Raw genomic sequence first — 19927 nt, 5'->3', positions numbered from 1 at the left:
GTCCAGGTTATCACAGCACGTGACGCGCACAGACACACACGCACGCACGCCCACGCGCTCAAGGAGACACAAATTCACATGCGTCTGGCATGGCTGTGGATCGTCCCTCCCACTGACAGATGGATGGGGTTAATATCATAATTAAGCACCTCGGCCGACGGTTCCTGTTTACTGCTTGGTTGCTAGGCAGTGACATCAGCTGATCCCTCCCTCCTTCCTCTCTAATCCCTTCCCTCTCCCTCACAGTCCCTCTCTCTCTTTCACACACACACCACTCTTATGCTCTCTCTCTCTGATAGGCAGCGCAGACGTGGGCAGAGTGTGGGGGTATAGGAAGAGGAGAGAGCGGGAGGGTAGGTAGTAGTGTGTGTGAGGCTGTCAGACAGCATGGTCTGGGTCTGAGGACAGCACTGGAAGACAAAACAGCCGCCTACTGAACTCCATGTAGACCAGAGTGGTGCCATCCACAGATCACCTGGACCTGTCCACTCATCAGCACCCACCCAAGACGACACCTGCCTCTTCTAGAGAAGTAAGCGGAGTAGGACCAGGGAGGTGGGTCTGTTTATATTCTTTTTCTTTTATTATTTTCTCAGTTTTTTGGTTTTTGGAGTTGGCTCCTGGCTGGACCGCATGCATGACACAACGCAAAGGCGAGAAACCCACCATCAGCATCCAGGAGCACATGGCCATTGACGTGTGCCCTGGCCCCATCCAGCCCATCAAGCAGATCTCTGACTACTTTCCCCGGTACCCACGGGGCCTTCCCCCTGCTCTGCCCCACGTTGGGCCCCTCCGCTCTGCCCTCTCCACCTCCTCAGCTTCTGCCTCCACGACTGCTGCTGCTGAGAGTGACCGCCCCAATGAGGATAACCCAGACCGGGCTCTTGCCGGAGCCTCCGCCTCCTTACAGGCCACCAAAAAGGACGAGGAGCCTGATGTGGAGGGATACGACTCAGATGACTCCAGTGAGTGATGATTTCCCCACTTGTCTCCATGCCACTGTTTACCACGGTGTTTCCTAACATTTCTACGTGTGTGTGTGTGTGTGTGTATCCCTTTCAGCTCTTTCTCTCTGCCTTTCTCTTATTACTGCATCTCCATTTTTGCCACCGGTTGCCAGGCATCCCTCCAGCCTTGTGGCTTTGTGGCTTTATCTGTCACCTTTCTCTTCTCTCAGCTCCCCCGTCCATCTCTTTCTATCTCCAGTCGCCCGGCGTATGTGCGCATGCTAACTCTTTGCCTCTCAGTCGACAGACAGCCAACTGTTGCTGCTGCAAAGAATACCGCTCCCCCTCCTTCTCCACCTCTTCAGCTCTCCTCCAACTGAAAGGATGTGTGATGTTATTGAAGTGAATGATTGCAGTCGTTGTGTGTGCATTTTCCTCTTCCCAGCGTCTACAGGGTGCCTGATCTATACTGTCGATCAGTCTCACCAGACTGCGTTTTCTCGGCTCCTTGATGAAGCCTCAAATTAGTCGCAGTTTTGAGCTCAGTGGGCTGCATCTGTAAAGCCCATCCACATTTTATACTGACTAGTGGCAAGACGGCCACAAAGTTCCTTTCATGTGACTGTATTGTCCATTCGTTGGCTTGTTTTGTGTTAGTTTCTAAAGCATGAAGATATGTGCGTGTCTGTGCGTGCATGTATGTGTGTGTGTGTTTGCATATCTCTCTCCATCACAGAGGGGAGGCTCCTTTTGAGGAAGCTTTTTGCCGAATGTCATTTCTTTTAATCTAACAGCTTTGAGTGGCCGAATAATAATAGGAATTAATATGCAGGACTGCTATTGCAAGTGACAGAGACAGAGCAAGATTCCAGCATCCTGCAAAAACCATTTTCACTCACAGCATAGATCTTGATGAGAAGATAACGTGACAGTCCTCACAACTCGAGTAAATGTACTGCCAAAATAAAAGCTGTTGCTACCTTCTTCTTTTTTTAAAGTAACCTCTGGATCCGCCTGATTAATCAGTGAGACAGCAATGGTAGCTTTCTTCCTTTTTTCTGTTATTGGTAGTGAACTTGGCCTGCCTCGCATCACTCTGAATTACATGTTGCTCTCGCAGCGCACAAAAACAGAACAAATGCTTCCTGGTTGGTTTTTGTTAGACTCTAACAACACACGGAGGTTTGTGTCCTTTGCACAAGAGACTTCTGATTGCAGGTTAATGTGTGACAGCAGTGTAGCTTCTGTGAGAGTTAATCCATGCAGAGCAGCATGCAAGGGGGGGCTTAGGCCAGCTCTAATCCAGAACTGGACAGGAGTAGGAGAGTGGTGTAAGAGAGGGGGTTGGTAGAGAGCAGGGTAGGCAGATGTTGGTCAATGAACTCTGCCAGGCAACCAGAATTTCACTCAGTGTGCAAAAATAGATGGAGGAAGACATTCTTCAAATCTATGAAGGACGGCTTCATTAGAAAAAGAAATGACTCCTGCCATGTTTTCCTTTCTTCAGCCATCACCACCTAGAGTTTTAAGATGTTTTGTGTGGGAATTCATACTATAAACTGCAAAGTGACTCTTATCATTACATGCTTATGAAAACTGCTGTTTATGAAGCTTTTCAAACTGCTTTTGTTTTTAGATATTGAAAACTGATTGTGGCTCCTTATACACATAATAAAATACTTTGTCTTTGCACATTGCTACAAATTCTACCTCAATTTTGTGCTTGCTCAGTCCAATAAGTTAGCAGCAGAAGCAGAAGTGCAGCATGATTATATGACCGCAACCACGGGAAACTGCCTTCTGATTGTTATAGTGTAGCTAATTTAGCACTTACTGCTATTTTAAGTGAATACTTTACCAGGAAACTGACGTTGTAGGGATTTGAAGGAGCGAATAGCTCAATAGGCAAACCTTAGAGGACTTACTAGGTTGACTGAAAGCATCTGAAGACACTTTTCTAACTGTGGAGTCCACAAGGTGGGGCTGTATCGGCCAATTTCAGTTATTTTGTGAAAGAGGCAGTATGAGGATTGTACCTGCTTTGCATTTGCACAGGGACTGGACTGCGGAGGTGTGTAAGAGTAGGCAGCGTTTCAACGTCTCTATAAGGTGCTTTTAATTGCTTCTAGTGTAAAAATGCAACACAAAGAATTCCTTGTGTGACTGTTTGAAAGTGTGCACCATTATATCCGACTTTACGGCTCATCATCCAGAAACTTGAAAGACTTGATAAAGTTAGTGTGGAAAGAGATTAGAGAATCAGCAGAATGCAGGGCGAGCAGATATGTCACCGAGCTTTTCACTCCTTAAGCAAACGCTGTGTGATCCTGGGCAGTCCCAGAGAAAGATGACCAACTGTGACAATGTCTTTGCTCGTGGCTCTAACACTGCGGTCCCACGTTACACCGTGAGAGAGCTTCAAAGTTAGCCGTTCCAACGGTCTTGTGATGTAAGATAGCCTGGAACAATATTCTAACAGTGTTAAATTTAGGAGGGCTTTCGCACAGTGTTGTTACAGCTCTGACCTGTTAAGCAACCATTAACAATGCAGCATGAAATGACTTGAAGATCATTGAGTCTTTATGTAAGATCAGAAATATATAAAGTCTATATAAAGTTATATAAGGTCAGAAAAGTGAAGCCAGTGCCGAAGTGCTTTAAACTTGCATTTTTCCAGCAGCGAATGAGTCTTCTGGTGGTCAGAAGAAATCCGATTTTTAAAATAAATCTATGAGAAAATGACCCTGTGGTGAGTTTTTGGTCTCTAGTCCACTAGTTTCTCGTCTTTTTTAAAGCAAGAAAATGCTCATTGTATGAACTAAGAGTGCATAATGGGTTAAACAGAAGATAAAGAAGCGTATGCTTTAGTGCTTTGCTATGATATTAACATACAGCGTCCATTGGTTTCTCACTAAGGTCCACTCATCGCTCACCCCACTCAGTGTCAAAACACCAAGATGGGGATCTCAAAAATGCTTCTTTCAAGACTTCAAAACACAACTTTATAAATCAAGTATGTAATATGTGGCTTCACCTGCAGTCCTTAAAAAAGTCATTGTACTGATTCATTAATACTGATAATAACTGCTGCTTTTACTGCCTGCAGATTGTGCAGCGATCCCTTCATGAAAGCAATCATAGGCGGTGTACAGTGTTGCACACTTAACTTTTGAACTGTTAAGAGTATTTGTAGATCACTCCATGTAACTGATACTTGATAGGATGCATATACTTAAAATAGTGAATCTGCAAAATATGGAAGTATGTGTACGAACTGGTCATGATTACCTTTACCACCTAAACGCAAGATCCACCCGCTCGGACCCGCTCTAATCCTCATATCCAAAGATGTTCTGCTCAAGGCTTCAGAACAAGACTTTGAATCCAGTGAGTGAAGTTTATCGGGTTACATCCATCTTTGATATACAGTCAGTGGAAAACCTGTGCCACTGAAAAACCAACAAAAAGCACAATATACGGGGGTAAAATGAAATAAGAGTCCAAATTGCAAGAAAATGTAGTTGTGATGTGTCAACAGAAGCCTGGCTTCTCCGATGTGTTTTCCAGCTGTTATTATGATCTAGCATCAACTCATAAGACTACTGAACTCTCCATATGTAATGCCTTTGAAGTAAGACCATTCAGAATGAATTCATTTTGGAAGTCGATGAATAAAAAGCGATACGTCTAAGACTTACCGGAGTCTCACAGATTATCTATGCGACTCTGAAAAACAGATGCAACCCTTACAACATCTGGACTGAATGTGTGTTAGTTTTAATCTCTAATGCTTCTCGGTGATATTTGCATTAATTTTTTCCTCCAGAGCGGTTGCTATCCAATCTGTCCGAGATGCATGAAAAAGCTGCGGTGTGTTTGCTCTGTGCAACAGGTGGCGTGTTGCGGCATGCGTGTTACTGCAAGTTTATCAAAGAGGACTGGGTGCACGGTTCTAATCATGTCAGCTGAGGATTGGTCACACTGCAGGTTTATTCAAACATCAAACCCCAGCTTCCCTCCACCCTCCCTCCTAATAGGGCAATTAGACCCAAACATCTGCCGGTGTATAGTCTTAATGATTTTGCAATCACCTGAAGAGTCATCAGTGATGCACGATAATTACAATGTCAGCTCCACTTTGAAAAAAGAAAAAGAAAAAAGAGAAAGGCCAAACAAGGAAGGAGTATGAAAAGTATAAAGTATGTTGAATGTGTTATCCAAAGTATGAGTCATCTGTATGCTTGTCACTAGCCTCAACTACTCTCTAATGAACGTAGGCACTAAAATATATAATTAAGAAATGAATAACAAGTAGCTGTTTGGGTCTGATGCAATGTCTTAAATAATCCCAAGCTGCTTCTTCTGCTGCTGCCATGGGAGTTTCAAAGGAGATAAAGAAGCATAATACTGCTGCAGCGGCTCACAATCTGCTTTTAGAAAATGCGTCATGGGTTCTGTATAGTGTATAGAAAAAGACACACCAAAACACTGCAACAGTACAGGTGATGAATGCATGTGCTGTCTGGCTCCGATCTGCTGTTGCGTATGAAAGTTAATTCCGAGGTGACATTTTCAAACATGGAAAACGATGACCCCATACTGGGATGCCTGCAGCAGCTCCAGTGATGATTCATATTGGAAATAACTCAGCAGGTTTTGGTGTCAATCTCAGAATCGCCGTTTCGGTGTTGTCAGTCACAGCCACAAGACAAATTATAGTTTACTGCAGCCGCGTGTGTTTTGGATTAAGATGAAAAACTGACTTTTTTTTCCCGTGTCTGGCAGCAAAAGCTACTGTAAATGCTCTTCACGAACTTGTGGCATTATGCTATAGGAAAAGCATTTTGCTGGATATTAATTTTCTAGTCCAGTCAAGGCCTTGTGTGCAAAGAAAATGAAAGGACATTCATAAAAGCGAATGTGAATCTCGAAAATGTTAATCAACGTGCAATGACAAATAAGCCCTTGAACACCGTACAAACATCATGGATTGATGTGCATCGCTGTGGATGGATTTTTGCTTTAAGCTACCCTGCTACCCTCATTTGTTTGTGTTGAAAGACTTACTGAAGGACAGCTGTACCCAGGCTATATAATAAAAGCTATCTATAAAAGCAGAGAACATATTATTTTTGCAGACCTAACAGCTTCTACTAGCATATAGGAATAAAACTAATTAAAATCTACTTTTTCCTGTGTTGTCTGCTTTGCTTATGTGTGTTTCCTGCCTTATTCCATCTTGGGTGGTGGCTGACATTTTATCGCACCTGTTGCGAGGCTGATCTGATAACGCTTGGACTCATACATATGAAGCGCGCACTGAGGTAAAGTAATTTCTCCCTCCTGGCAGTGAAGCGAGCACCGCTGTGATCCAAATGAAAACGCTGCTTTACTTTGAGTTTGTTCGTCTAGCAGTTGGAACTTTTGCTCTGCTGCTGCACAAAATTCAAGCCTCTCTTTCTCTTTGCTGTTTGTAATTTAAAAGAGCCAGCGCTGCCCCAAATTGGCTCTTCATTGTCCTGCGGGACTTGATCCAGTATCTGCATGGTTCCTCTTGGGGGTGGGTGGAGCAGCGTGGCAGTGTTCTCCCTTATGAACCAAATCACACAGGGACCTCTCAATCCTTGCTAAGAACCTGCTGGCTAATCTGCATAACGGCAACATTTTCTGATTCGCTGTGACTCAACCTTGATTTTAATTGAAACGGAAAAGTGCATCACCCACCAAGGGTCCCCTGCAAAAGGGGGGGAGGGGGTAATCAAAAGCATTTGAACATCCGGATCCTTGCCACATTAATTAATGATTGTTCGTAGTGAGAGCCATGTCCCTGTCAGAGCCCAAAGAAGTGACCCACATTGGAGAGCTTGTGTTTCTGAGAGATAAGCTTCCAAGCCTTGCTATGTGTTGACGAAACTAACACGGGGTGGCCGGGGGCGCTGGGCGGGGTCGGGTCCACAGTGTCTGCACACACAGGTCTCCCCCGAGATGTCTTGCTCTGGCAGTGCAGTGCTGTCTGCTGTTGTCTCCTCAGCACAAGTTTTGAGCTACAGCATTTGCTTGTAGTTGTTAGACGGTGAAGAGACGGTGTCTGAGCAGAAGAGAAGAGTCTAAAACAGGACAGTAACGCACCAGAAGAAGCAAATCTCTAAGTGTAGTTTATGTTTTGTTGCAGTGAATGTGGAATTAATTTCTTTTTTATTTATGTATGTGACAGAATTAGCACAAACTGTGTGTTTCCTGAGATTGCAGCAGTTCAGCTGTTGGAGCTACTGATATCAAAGGTGCCGAGGATCGAGCTTGAGGACTGTGGTGGTCCACTGACTTGCACAGGGCACTTCTCTGCTTTGTTGAATTTGATCTCTTAATTGTAACTCAACCACCTCAACCTGTCTCTAAATAATCGTGGTCTGACTCTGGCTGACTGCAGTCACCCTCAGACAGATTGGCAAAGGTGTGTAAATAACTGTGGATTTTTATTTATTAAAGGAGTCATTCTTTGCTGATGAGTGCAACTTATCTGTGAAGCATCTCTTTGCAATCTGGGACTCGACTCAACCGGTTGCCAACTGGCTGTATTCTATAAAAGCAAGGTTACCAGGGTTACTGTGCGAGTAAATCACCATCCTTCAACAACTCTTTCCTATTAGGTCCTGGTCTTGGCTTTGAATGTAAACCTTTGTGTGTATGTTTAGCAACAGATCTGCAATTCTTGTTGATTTATCACGTTATTGCCAGCTTGACCCTAGTAGACCACAGTCTGACTCTGTCTTATTGCCATTTCGTTGTTATCTTGACTCACAAAAGTCGGTGTGAAGATGACTGTGAATGTTTGCACACCTATTTCCTGTCTTTGACTGTATTAAAGGAACCCTAATTTGCAAAATTAGCATCGTGTTGCCAAAAAAAAGAAGCTAAGACATAAAATCATCCGGAAAATGTGTACTATGATCACCAATTAAATAAGAAAGACAGCTTTTTAACTCATAGACTTTTATATAGTCTCATTTTTTTGTTTGAATTTATTTTGTATTTTGTAATTAGAGTTGCCCTCTTACAAGCTTTAAAATACAAGCTTTAGACTTTTTAAACTTGCCGTGTCCATCTTTTACATGCAGTCTGGTTTCAGTGTAATATAACGTCTGCGTGTGGTCAAACGTTTACATCAAGGTCTGTATCAAAACTTATCAGTGTTAAACAAATTAAAATTATACTATTAACTCAGCAGCGCCTTTCATGCAGGATTTAACATGACTTTCCTTTTTAAAGTTCAGCAGTACTCTGGGGCTCTGCCACGTCGTGCCTTGTAGTTAATTAAAACAATTTTAAGACCGATTCTAAAACAAACTGAGGGACTAAATAACGAGGCTAAAACTGAGGTAATTTTCTTTTTAAAGCCTACAGAACCTTCTCAGGGGCCCAGTGAGAGCACACACAACTCTGCTAAAGCCAGAAAAATAAATGGCAGCACAGTTATCAGGTAGGAGAGTTGAGATGAAGTTATTTCCCTATGCACCATTCCAATTTGCATTCAGATGATGAGGATTACTCAAATATTTGTTGTCTTTTATGAGTAGTATAAGTGCAAAAGTTTGCAAGCTCAGTCAGAGAATAAGTTAAGGAGATTTACTGGCAATGCGGCATATTGTAGAGTGACACGTAAGCTAACGAGGATTCTACCAAATTCAATAAACAACCATTTTTAAACACACCGAGTAACAATTTTCCAAAGTTGCTGCTATTTGGCGGGCAGTTCAACAGCAATGTTTAAATGCTTCTGGTATTTAGCCAGTGAGATAATCACCTAAAAACTCTGCGTGGTACTTTAAGGACGAGTGCAAGGGAGGCCTTGAGCCATCTGTTGCCTCTCTTAGACCAAAAGCCATTTCCAAACCTTTGATAAACACAGGGCTGCCGCAATCCACTTGAAAACATCCCCCGAGCCTCATAATGCTCAGTTCAATGTAAAGAGTGAGTTCAGCACTGCCATGCCCTGCACACCAGAATCCTATTAAGCGTCTATCTGCAAGCTGTCATGCAGTAGTAATGACTCACTGTAGTGTTCCATGTTTTCCTGTGACTAACCCAGCACTAACAAAGCAGGCCAGATTGTCAGCCTGGTCACATTATGGGTTATTATTACTGGTGCTGTCTCTCAACAGGAGCCACTGAGTGTTTTAAGTTAGCAGCAGCCCCGCTTCATCAGATATAAATTCTGCTCTGCCCTCCCTTCATCCCAGTAAGCACATTATGTAATGATAATGCCGCTATTACACAGATACATTTGGCTTCTGGGGCTGTCATCAATAGGGAGAAATGCTGTTTGGCTTTAGTTTGTCGCACTTCACATGCACGTATTGAGGATGTGTGTGCTCATTGCTGGTGATGCACAGGCTTTTTAAAAGCTTCAGCGTTTTTAAAAAGCTGAATCCACCTGTGTTTAAACCCCACAGAGAGGGGCTAAGAGTAGTACTTCATCCTCCTCCACTGAGAAGCCAAAGACCCACTCCATTTGCCGAAATTAAATCCTGGTGTCTGATCACTTCCCTGCCCACACAATGTGATGAATCAAAACATAACTAACTTAACCACAACTTTATTGAGTGGGCACTCGGTAAGCTCAGTTCACCGATAGCCTTCCATCTCTTTAGGATCCTTTGGTGTGTGCAGTTTAATGAGGCAACATAAGGGATAACTGGAGATGAAAGTTCAAAGCTTTCAACTTGTTACTTCTGACTGCCACGCGAAATTAAGGGTGAAGTTACACAGTGCACTTGTTGATTATATTTACATGCCTGCCTTATTCCATCTTGCCCATATTTAGATTTAAAAAAAAGAGTTTCCATTGTAAGTGCTGAAGAATAGCTTGGCTTTGGAATTACATCCCCTATGTTAAAAATAAGACTGAATACAATTAGCTGCTGATTTTTAAGCTGATTTTATTGGCTATATTATTGAACTCCAGCTGGTTTCACTTCCTGTAGCTACAGCCATGTCTGTTCCTGTTGAATAAGCTGTGGTGAGACCGCCAAGAGCTAGCAAAGGGTGTAAAAAGTTAGCAGCTAGCAGGTGAAAAACAACAAGCATTCCACTTTGCATTGCATTGGGCAGCGACAAGCATGGCACATCATCAACATCAGAAGTGTAGTCAGAGTGTTGACAAGCTGTAGATTTACATGTTACAGTTTACACAGGGTACTGCATGAGAGTGAATGAACTGAGGTATCTAAACTGAGATACAGTAATTGCACGTGATTTGTCACAACCCGGCTCATAAACTGCAACAAAACAGAGGGAGATTCAACGAGTAGTAAAGTATAATTAACTCTATGCAACATAATAGATAATGATAATGTGTTTCTCAGCGTGCATGGATCTGTGGCAGTGTGTGCAGAAAGCAAAACTTTGGAACACATGCTAAGCTAAGCTAAGCTAAGCTAAGCTAAGTTGATCCAATTCAGTAAGCTGGTTTCCAAATCAGGACAGTGATCAGAAGAGAACAGCTAGCTAAAGAAAGAAGAGAGCTTTATAACCAGACTCACTGGGCCTAGGTGTAGCTCAAACAGCAAATTACTTCCCATGCATATCAAAACATAGCAAAAACCACAACACAAAACCAAAACAGAGAAAACTAGTGCCCTACGCCATCACAGTGTTTAGCTGCTTTAAAGTTCTTCTTCCTCTAGTGGCCAAGTGTAGTCAGCGCAAAGTACAGTTTTAATGTTCTTTTAATGTTGTATCTGCATAAATATTTGGACATTATATGTATTTTTGACAATATAGTTTACTTTCACCTGTAGGGGCTACTACAAGAACTGCAGTACAGACACAAATTGATGGCTTTTAAATGTAGTTGCTGGCGCTTGACTGATGCTGAAATTATACTTTTCATGTCTGTGTAACTGTGATTTATCACTACGCATATGAAGACACACTCAGTGCAGTAAAAACAGACTGATAAATACCAAACATGTCCCTATCTGTTAGGGAGTTTGAAATGACACATAGTGTACATTACATAAGTGCTAATGACCCTACCAGATGTCTAGGAAGTCCTACCTAACCTCCGCTTATTCCTACCATATGCTTTAGTTTTAAATAGCTCAAAAATCAAATCAAATGAAAAATCCTCACACTTTCAGTGTGTTTACTGGGACGACTCCAGATTCCATAACAGTGATAAGGAACTGCACATGTCCCTGGAAGACATGGTTTTCAATGCCCTAAATACTTGTAGTTACGTGGTCATCTGATCTTAAGGTTCTTTTTCCAGTTGTTCCAACACTTGACCTCTACTGTAACATCTACTGCTGTATTATTTCTCTACTACACACAAGCACACCCAAAACCCCACAACGTGTTTTTGTTTCCTCAGTGGACTGAAGCTTGCAGAGCCAAACACTTTCAACCCTCTTACTTGGCTAAAGAGGCTTCACTTCTGTCCTCTGACTTCTTCTAGTTACTCTCTGAGAAGATGCTGAACTCGTGTTTTTCAACCAGGTTTCTGCATCCCACCTCAGAAGGATCAATAAAAGGTCTCTGCCCTGCTGCTTTTGACTCCTGGAAGCGGCATCTTTCAGTATTTCACTCTTGTGCTCTCTTGTCCCGTAGGGGAGAACTCAATGAGTTGTACAATACAGCTCTGCTTAGACAGACCACAATGTCAGGCCTTAGACAGGAGTGCTGGACAGAGTACGCTTGCTGAGCTCACCTGGACTAATACCAGCGAGGCAGGAGGATTTCCTTTTGTATCTGTATTGTGTGATTGCTTCATTGTCAGCTAAAGTGGATTTGATTTCCTTGGAGTGGGCGATGTCAGTCTTGCCAAGTGGTTTCCAGAAAACTGTAATCTTAAAGATTATGTATGTAATCTCTGATCATACTGTATTATAGTTACAAGGAATTTACATTTTCTAATACATGCAATACATTTTGATTTTGAATAGGAAGAAAACGTAAAGTGATTTGCTAATGTCACAGAGTCATCAAACAAGAAAGGTTTATTTATTTGGGAAAATGCCGGTTCTTAGAAAATATTGCTGATATCGACTTCTGATTTTGAAGTCCCATGATTTGCCTTTCACGAGATAATTTATGTTTTGAATGAATCTGAGGAGTTTGGGCATCAGTTCTAATGATTTACTGAATTTGAAAGAACATTACCCCATGATAAGAAAACTTTCGAGAACTATATTCACAATGTTTGCATGTGACCATAAATATTTCTAGCTTTTTGTAGGTAATTTGGATTTCAGTCAGCTGAGAAACACAGGCTGTATGTAAAAGGTAGGCATTGATTTATGGATCATTACTTTGAAGCTTATGTGATCGTACATGGACGAGGGTAATCATCTTAGTTATCAGGCAGAGCTACCTTAGTTTGAAAGATAGATTGTTTGGATGACAGACACAAATACTTATTTTTTGATCCCTTGTTCTCTGTTTGGGTCATAGTTTGTTTCTTCCTAGATTTTCATGTATCCTAAGCTTTGGATTCTTAGTCACCGTTAGTATTAGAGTTAATTTTTTCCCTCATTCTTTCCTGTCTATTTTCCCAAGTTCATTCAAGTGACCCCCACCCCCTGTCCCCTCACAGACCAACACCACCACCATGTTAATGTCGCTGATTACAATTACCTATGTTTTGTTACCCTCCCGTGTCCACTTCCCTGATTACCCTTTTGTGCGTAAACAGTGCCGTCTTCCCCTCTCGCTCTGTCTCAGTGTCTGTTTATTGAATAAAGAGAATTTAGTTTACATTTTCACCGCGGACTCTCTCTTTCGTCTGAACGAGTCTGCATTTAATAATCTTAGAATTCACTCAAAGAAAAAAATCAACTTCTCAGATGGTCTGTTGCTAAATGCACAACACATAACTGCATTAAAATCTTCTAAATGGAACAAAGACGACAGAGACTCAAATTCGCTGAGGTAGCATTTGGCAGACAGCTAGTGCCGGTAACCACTTTGGCTGAAATCCACTGAGGTCGACCAAATTATATAACTTTGTAGAAAATATGTTTATTTCTGTTGTTGTTGGTCATTTTCACATGGGAGTCTGACTTGCTTTGTGAGACTAGCCTCGAGTAGCCACTCACAATTTTTTTGCACATCCACTTCAGCCCTACAGGTTGCAAAACAGTGTTGTGAAGTTCATAATCGATAGGTTCATCCTCTCGAGAGTATACTACTGCTTTCTGTTCCTGTTAAGTGTATTCATCTCAGCTCACAGGGATTAAATATTTGACTATGGAGCTCTGTTACTTTCAGTTGTTCTGTTTGCTTGATTTGTATTCTGGTGTGAACTTTATCAGCTTGAATATGGATAGAGGTCCATAACAAGCAGCCCCGCACTGCCGCTTACTGCTCATTCTGTAACTCCGAAGTGTCTGCAGCAGTGTTGCATTTCTGTGTGTGATGTTTCAACACCAGTATTGTGAGCTGGTGTACTACTTTCTAATGCGTTAGGATGTGCATCCAGTTTCAATCTGCACCATGAAACCTTCTAGTTGTATTGTTATTTATTTCTTTGTGTTTTGTGTGTCTGTCAGCATTGTGTTGCTCCATTAAAAATTGTATTCATTAGTATCACGCAATTAATTTGAACTAATTTTCACACATTTCTTTATCTAAATTTGACTATCTTGTTCTTTTCTTCATTTTCATGAGAATCCAAAAGATGGCGGTGGAAAGTATAGGCAGTCAGACGAGGCTGTGCTCATCATTAGTGCCTTAGCTGCCTCATTTGCATTACAAGCTAGCAAATGAGTCCTCAGATTTGTTGGTGCTGCAGTGTGAGGGACTCTTTAAACTACTTCTACAGGCCTCTGAGATACTTCAGTTTCTTTGTTATTAACCCTGTTCTTTGCTTTAATAAATATTGACAGTCTTGCTCCAGTTTTATTTATGATGAAGCCTGATGAATGTGCTCATCAGGCTCACATCCTCAGTGCTGCCTTGGGAAGACCACCAAACCCTAAAATATCCTGTACAGCATTCATGACAGTTTTGAGGCATCATTTGAAGCTAAACTTCAATGCTTTTTGCTGTTAAAGACGACCACAGGGAATCCCTTCCTCAGATGAAGCCAGGTGCTGTTGCACAAAGCTCTCTTTTCTTCATACCTGGTTGTGGTGGCTGTGATAAAGAATGGATGATTCTGCCTAAAACTATTGTTCTCCATCCAAGTGAGCGGGTAAATCTGTCAATACAGAATGAGTCATAGTTTAACAAGAATGCAGCTGAAGAAAAAAAGCTTGTCAGAGCAAGCGGTAAGGGTTTTCAGAGAAACATAAACCCTGACCTCCGGCATCTGTGCAGTAAAGATTCTCTTTCTGATGATCCATGGATGGAAAATATGTTGCCTGTGAATGTAATCCTGGCAGCAAGTGGTTTTCCTCCATATCAAAGATGCATTTCCATTTTCTAAACAGCTAGGTGCGGACTCAACAAGTGAAAATTTAACTGGATTTTAGCCTTTGGCTGTTTGCCAGTTAGATATATTTCAGGCCTCTAATCAAGAGAAAATTGCTCAATGGGATATTGGTGAACGGCTGAAATTAGGTTGAATTAAAGTCTTTTGTAGCTTGAAAAGGCAAGTGTTTAACCTTTCATCTAAATTTAGACTAAAAGGATGTCTTTTTAAAGGCTGTGAGTGGATGAACAAATTTAGCCTGGAAAACAACATCTGTGGATGTTTGGTGTGTGGGGGTGTGCATATATGTGTCTTACAATTTTCAGGGTGAATGAGTGGGTCAGTTTTTACCAAAACGGTTCATGTGACAAACAGTTTAGGAAGCAGTGGGTAATGTTAGTTTCTACTGCATTTTATAAGATTGGAGGTGTATTTTGCAACTGTAGGCTAACTGAGTAAATATACTTGCCACCACTTCTCAAAAGTAAACTTGAACATAAGGAGGGGGACACGCCTGCAGCACTTTGCTCATCTCAACTCGATTAGCATTTGTTCTCATCCCACCAGGTAGAAATCTGAGTGTTACTGAGCAGAGCAGCAGAACAAAAATCCCACACAGGGCTCCAAAGAATATATCGGGGAGCTACATCATCGCACCATTTCCAAGAACCGATGCAGTGATTTTCAAAGGTTTGCCTCCCTGCAGGTTCTTATCTTTCTGTGTGTGTTCTGACTCACGTTGTCTCTGCAAGTGTCTTTTTAATTGTTTTAGTTTTAAATCTGCAGTTTATATTACTCACCCACAACCTAAATCTGTCTGCAAAAAGTACTTTATAGTGATCGCCGATCACAAGAGCTTTCAAACTCTGTATTCTGCCTGTTTATTATTTATTTAGTTTTTTCAGGGAGAGTGGGTTGCTCCTGGACTTCTATCTAAAAGTGAAATAATTTTTAGGCTAAGAAATTTGTCTTCACACGCTACTTTTTAAAAAAAATATCTCATCAAATGTACGCCAAAGAGGGATTGGGAATATTGCCCCATCCTGTAGGCGGGTAAACTAAGACCTAAAAATATATCCAGTATATGTATAAAAAATGAAGCAAAATTAAGGACACTTGGCCGCAGCTTTGGAAGCATCTTAGTGAGTCTGATTGCTGCACAAATGTTGCTCTGCAAATTCCCATTATCGCTTATGTAAACCTCTTCATTTAATAGAGTGGGATTAGAGAATTGTGTAATATGGCGTATGTTTTAGATTGACGTAACCGAGGGATTTCTTTTACTTACCAAGGTAGTCCAGCTCTCGGAAGCTCTGTCGATAAAAACAATAAAATCTACACGTACAAAAAAATTTCTATTCATGTCAAGCGCATGGTACAGCGTTACACATAGACCTCAAAGCTGGCAGCACATGAATTAGTAGAGAAATGAAGTTCTTTCATCTTCTAATTTACCCACCCTGCTCTCTCAAAGTCAGACGCTTCTCACAGAGAGACTCTCAATGCAGATGAAGACCACTTGGTGATGCAGTGGGCTTCAAGATATAACTTGGGCACGTAGCCCATATCAACCAGCTGATATTCAAAGCAAATCAGACTGGTTTTATCTACTGTGCTCCGATGAGAGAGAAAAGCGGTCGATTGTTAGAATACGAGGTGTGATAAATAAAGTGCGCTGCTTGGGTGAATCATACATGAATCCTCACTCAGCAGGGTAAAAGTACCGAATCGACTCTTCACTGACCAAATGTGCTTCGTAAACTGACAGCTACTCTGCTGCTTTATGCTTAATATTCCTGGAGTTACTTCCTTCTTTGACTGTTGCACTATGTTTACTTCCAGTTCGTGTCCCAAGTTCCCCACAAATGTCCCGAGGAAGAAAACTAGCAGCAGATGGTCTGCTGACAGCAACAGCATTTTGTGAATAAGGAAATCTTTTCCCATAGCAAAACCACAGAGCCTGTGTGAAAATGAGTCTGGCTTTAGCAGTTTTCCTGCTTTGTTCCTTTTGTTATGTCACTGATTTCTCGCCTGAACTACCAATCAGAAAGCCGTCTGTCCCTGACTTCAGTGCAGGATTGCAGCAACAACACACAGCAGGGAGTGTTTCCAGTTGTGGTTTGGAAAAATATGCTGATATATGTTTGGGCATATAAAAAAATAACGAAGTTCCGTAACTGTGTTTCTATGAATTCTGGTTGCCTCATAGATGAATTACCGTAGCCATTAACCAACAACTGTTTATTAAGAATGGGTATAATCTCTGTTTGATTGTATAATAATCTGTGGGAAAACTATTATTTCTCACTTGATTTGTGCCTTAATAAATATTTCCCCAGTTAATTCATGGTCTCAGTCACTAAAGTAGTCACAACATTATTCATTTTGGTCACATAATTAAATGAAACTCTCTAACATACCCATGTATATTTGTTCAATTACAAAACCTTCATCAGGTGTATGGACTCCACATATTTATGTAATCATAAGCGAAGGAGTACTGAGATAAGTCTGACTAATGAAGATTGTAAGTACATTTGTTGTGTCTAAATACTATAAATGTACACAGCATAGGGATTTTTTAAATTAAACAATCAAGATGTGATTGAAGTGAAGACTTAGCTTCAATTTAAGAAATGGCCATTTTTATGCACAGCACCGAACAAAGTTTCCTCCCTTGAGATTCTCTGCCTGCGCGTTGCTGCAGCCACCTTCAGCTGCTGCTTGTTTGTGGATCTCTCTGCAACTCAGTGCTGTCTTCTGTAACTGAAAAGCATGCTCTATTGGGCTCAGATCAGGTGACTGACTTGGCTGTTGAAGAATATCCTATTTCCTTGCCTCGAGAAACTCTTGTGTTGCTTTTGTAGCTTTGGGTCATTTTTCATTTGCATCATGCACAGAATCACATCTGTAATGTCTGGGTTTAAAAACTGGAATAGTGAAGATTAAAATGCCAAATTCAAGTATTCCATAACCTCGGGGTTTCTTCAGTGTCTACCACACAATGTAATGCTGACAGTATTTTTTTTTTCTTTGTTAATGTAATGGTTAATCTAATCCATGAGCAAGCTCTTGAATTAAGTTTATAATTCTAAAATATAATTATTGTTGTTATCCAATAATTGTCAAATTTAATGTTTTGCAAAAAACCCTCCATTATTATTTTTTGATTAAGATGCTAATTTAGTTATTTACTTACAGAAAAACTAATTTCACTGGACGAATGTTGTGCTTGATTAATTTCTGACTTCTCAGTAAAGTCGGCCCAGATTTGGGTATATATATAAAAAAAAAAGAATTCAGTTTATTTGTCTAATAAATAACACATGTTTTAGTTAGTGGTCTAATAAATTTGTTGAGCGCTGCACATCCATCTTTTATACCTGCTCATTGGCTTTAACCAGCCTAAATCCACTTGATGGATATCATATCATAAAATCATCAACCCAACTTTGAGGGAACTGTCATATGCAATAATAATCATATTCTCTAATACTTTCTTTGAAGATATTGAGAAGCACTTGCCTTCAGCCTCGCTGATATTAGCTGCATAGAGTAGCTTTTTCTTTTTCTTTTTTTGGAGAAAAGCCGGTTACTGCTGATGTCATTAACTAGTAGTTTTAAAGGTCATATGAGTAAATGAAACTGCATGGAAACCTGTCAAACACAAAGAGCAAGGAGCTGTGATGAAAAGAGGCTGTGAAATGTGGTTACATGCATTTCATTATAAAGGCGACTTTTTCTACCAACAAGCTGATAGAAAACCGAAGTCTTGCAGTCTGTTCAAAGATTCAAGCTGCTTTGCTGTATAGCTCTGTTGTCAAACATCATTTTATCAGCTTTCATCAAAGTCAACTGCCCCCACTCTCCCCTCCACTAGACCCCCACCTCTCTCTTCACTGTGCCTGTAGAGATTGTGGTTTCTCTGAAAAAGCTCCATTTGTATAGATCTGAGTGCAGTTTGATCGGATCCTGCTGGCTCTAATGAGTCGGCAAGACCTCAGTAAGCTGGCCCTTGAGCCCTTGAGAGATGCATTTACACACAATACCAAATAAGGTCCAAAAGTAGCGTGATGGTGTCATGCTGCTGTTTGACAGGGGTTTCAGGTTATTTTGTAGGTTTCAGTCTCACTTTTATTCACCTCTCACCGCAGCAGGCATGTGCAGCTTTTTTGCATTGGTAAACAAAAATGCTGAATGCTATGCTTGCAAACAAAACCAGCTATCAAAAAATAAATAAATAAATAACACGGTGTAGATGGCATTAAAAACTGATTTTGGCTGCTTTCTGCATTTTAAGAGGGATCCCGTTAAAGGCTGGGATAGAGACACGAAAAGATTTCCTCAGTCTGTCTGAAGATGGATTGTTTATACTCTGAGTTCTCTAAAACGCCTCAATGACCTTTATGTTTGCTTTGACTCAGGAATTGAAGTATTGGGTAAAGGGCCTACATTAAATCCTCTGGTATTCTAGCAAGCCCGCTTATTCAAATGTACAACCAAACCTCATAACATAGTTGTCTCACTTTGGAAGGCTTGCTGGTACGGGCTGAGTAAAACCTCCTACAGTCTGTATGACATTTAGAATCAAAGCAAACTCACTTGGCAGCAGCAAACCAGGGCTCTTCTTTGTTGGATTGTTAGAACGTTAGATTGATTGCTTGGTAAAATAAGTCATTTTATTCCATTGTAATGCATATTCAACAAAGGGCCACGCTGACACTGATTGTTTAGATATTTCTAAAACTGTAGATGTGATTTATGACCATTTAAGATGAAACTGAATCTTTTGTAAATTTGTAACAAATTTACTGTTAATAATTACTTTCGACACTACTGGTGTAAACATGTCACACTGACATACTGATGTCGTGTCATCCAAGACGATGTTGTTCACATAGGCCAGAGATCGCCTGGCAACCAGCTGGTGCCCACCAGTCGCTAGGGACAAAAGTGTATTCTCTGACTGGTTGGTGAGTGTTTGCTGGCAGTTGCTATTGTCTTAATTCATTGCTAAATCAGTTGCTAAAGACTGGTTCTTTGGTGTGTTCCAGTATCCATATTGATAAAATATAACTGAACTGCAGGGTTGCTGCTTTTTTTTCTTTGGGAAATTTTATTTATGAAAAGTTATTTATGGGTTTTTCTGACTGGAAAGAAAAAAAACATAATTTATCCAAATTGAGCACTTTGAAAAAACTGGAAAATGTTAGTCACTAAGTATAAGAGACGTGTGTCCTCATCACCAGGCAAAAAAATTCAGTTAAAAAAGAAAAAGAAAACCGTGGCTCATCATCCAAATAGTAAATTTGAAATTTAATTTACCTTTATCGCAATGAACCAAACTCACGGATGCTTTCAAATCTTTCTCAGCTACAATTAGAATCTGAAGTGAAAGAAATGAAACAAAATCACATCACACAGAGCTGGATGGTCTTTTGTAAAAAAAAAATATATATTTTTGGAGCGAAAGTTGTAACAATGAGTGATCTTTGGCATCCTGATAACAACCCCTCAGGCACAAATACTGTCAAGTCAGCATAATTTTACTGTATCTGCACTTTTA

General features: G+C 40.9%; 1 protein-coding gene across 2 annotated transcripts in view; it reads left to right on the top strand.

Annotated features, from left to right (window-relative positions):
• The first annotated feature begins 264 nt into the window (after window positions 1-264).
• doc2b (double C2-like domains, beta) overlaps window positions 265-19927 on the top strand; it is a 174726-nt gene continuing 155063 nt past the window's right edge. For both annotated transcript variants that reach the window (XM_005725413.1, XM_005725412.1), the window contains exon 1: window positions 265-968. In XM_005725413.1, coding sequence (XP_005725470.1) covers window positions 638-968 — 331 coding nt within the window. In that variant the 5' untranslated portion in view covers window positions 265-637. The remainder of the gene's footprint in view (window positions 969-19927) is intronic.

Source organism: Pundamilia nyererei, unplaced genomic scaffold, assembly GCF_000239375.1.
Source record: "Pundamilia nyererei isolate P.nyererei 1_Seehausen unplaced genomic scaffold, PunNye1.0 scaffold00015, whole genome shotgun sequence".
Lineage (NCBI taxonomy): Eukaryota > Metazoa > Chordata > Actinopteri > Cichliformes > Cichlidae > Pundamilia > Pundamilia nyererei.
This window is presented reverse-complemented; position numbering and strand designations above follow the sequence as displayed.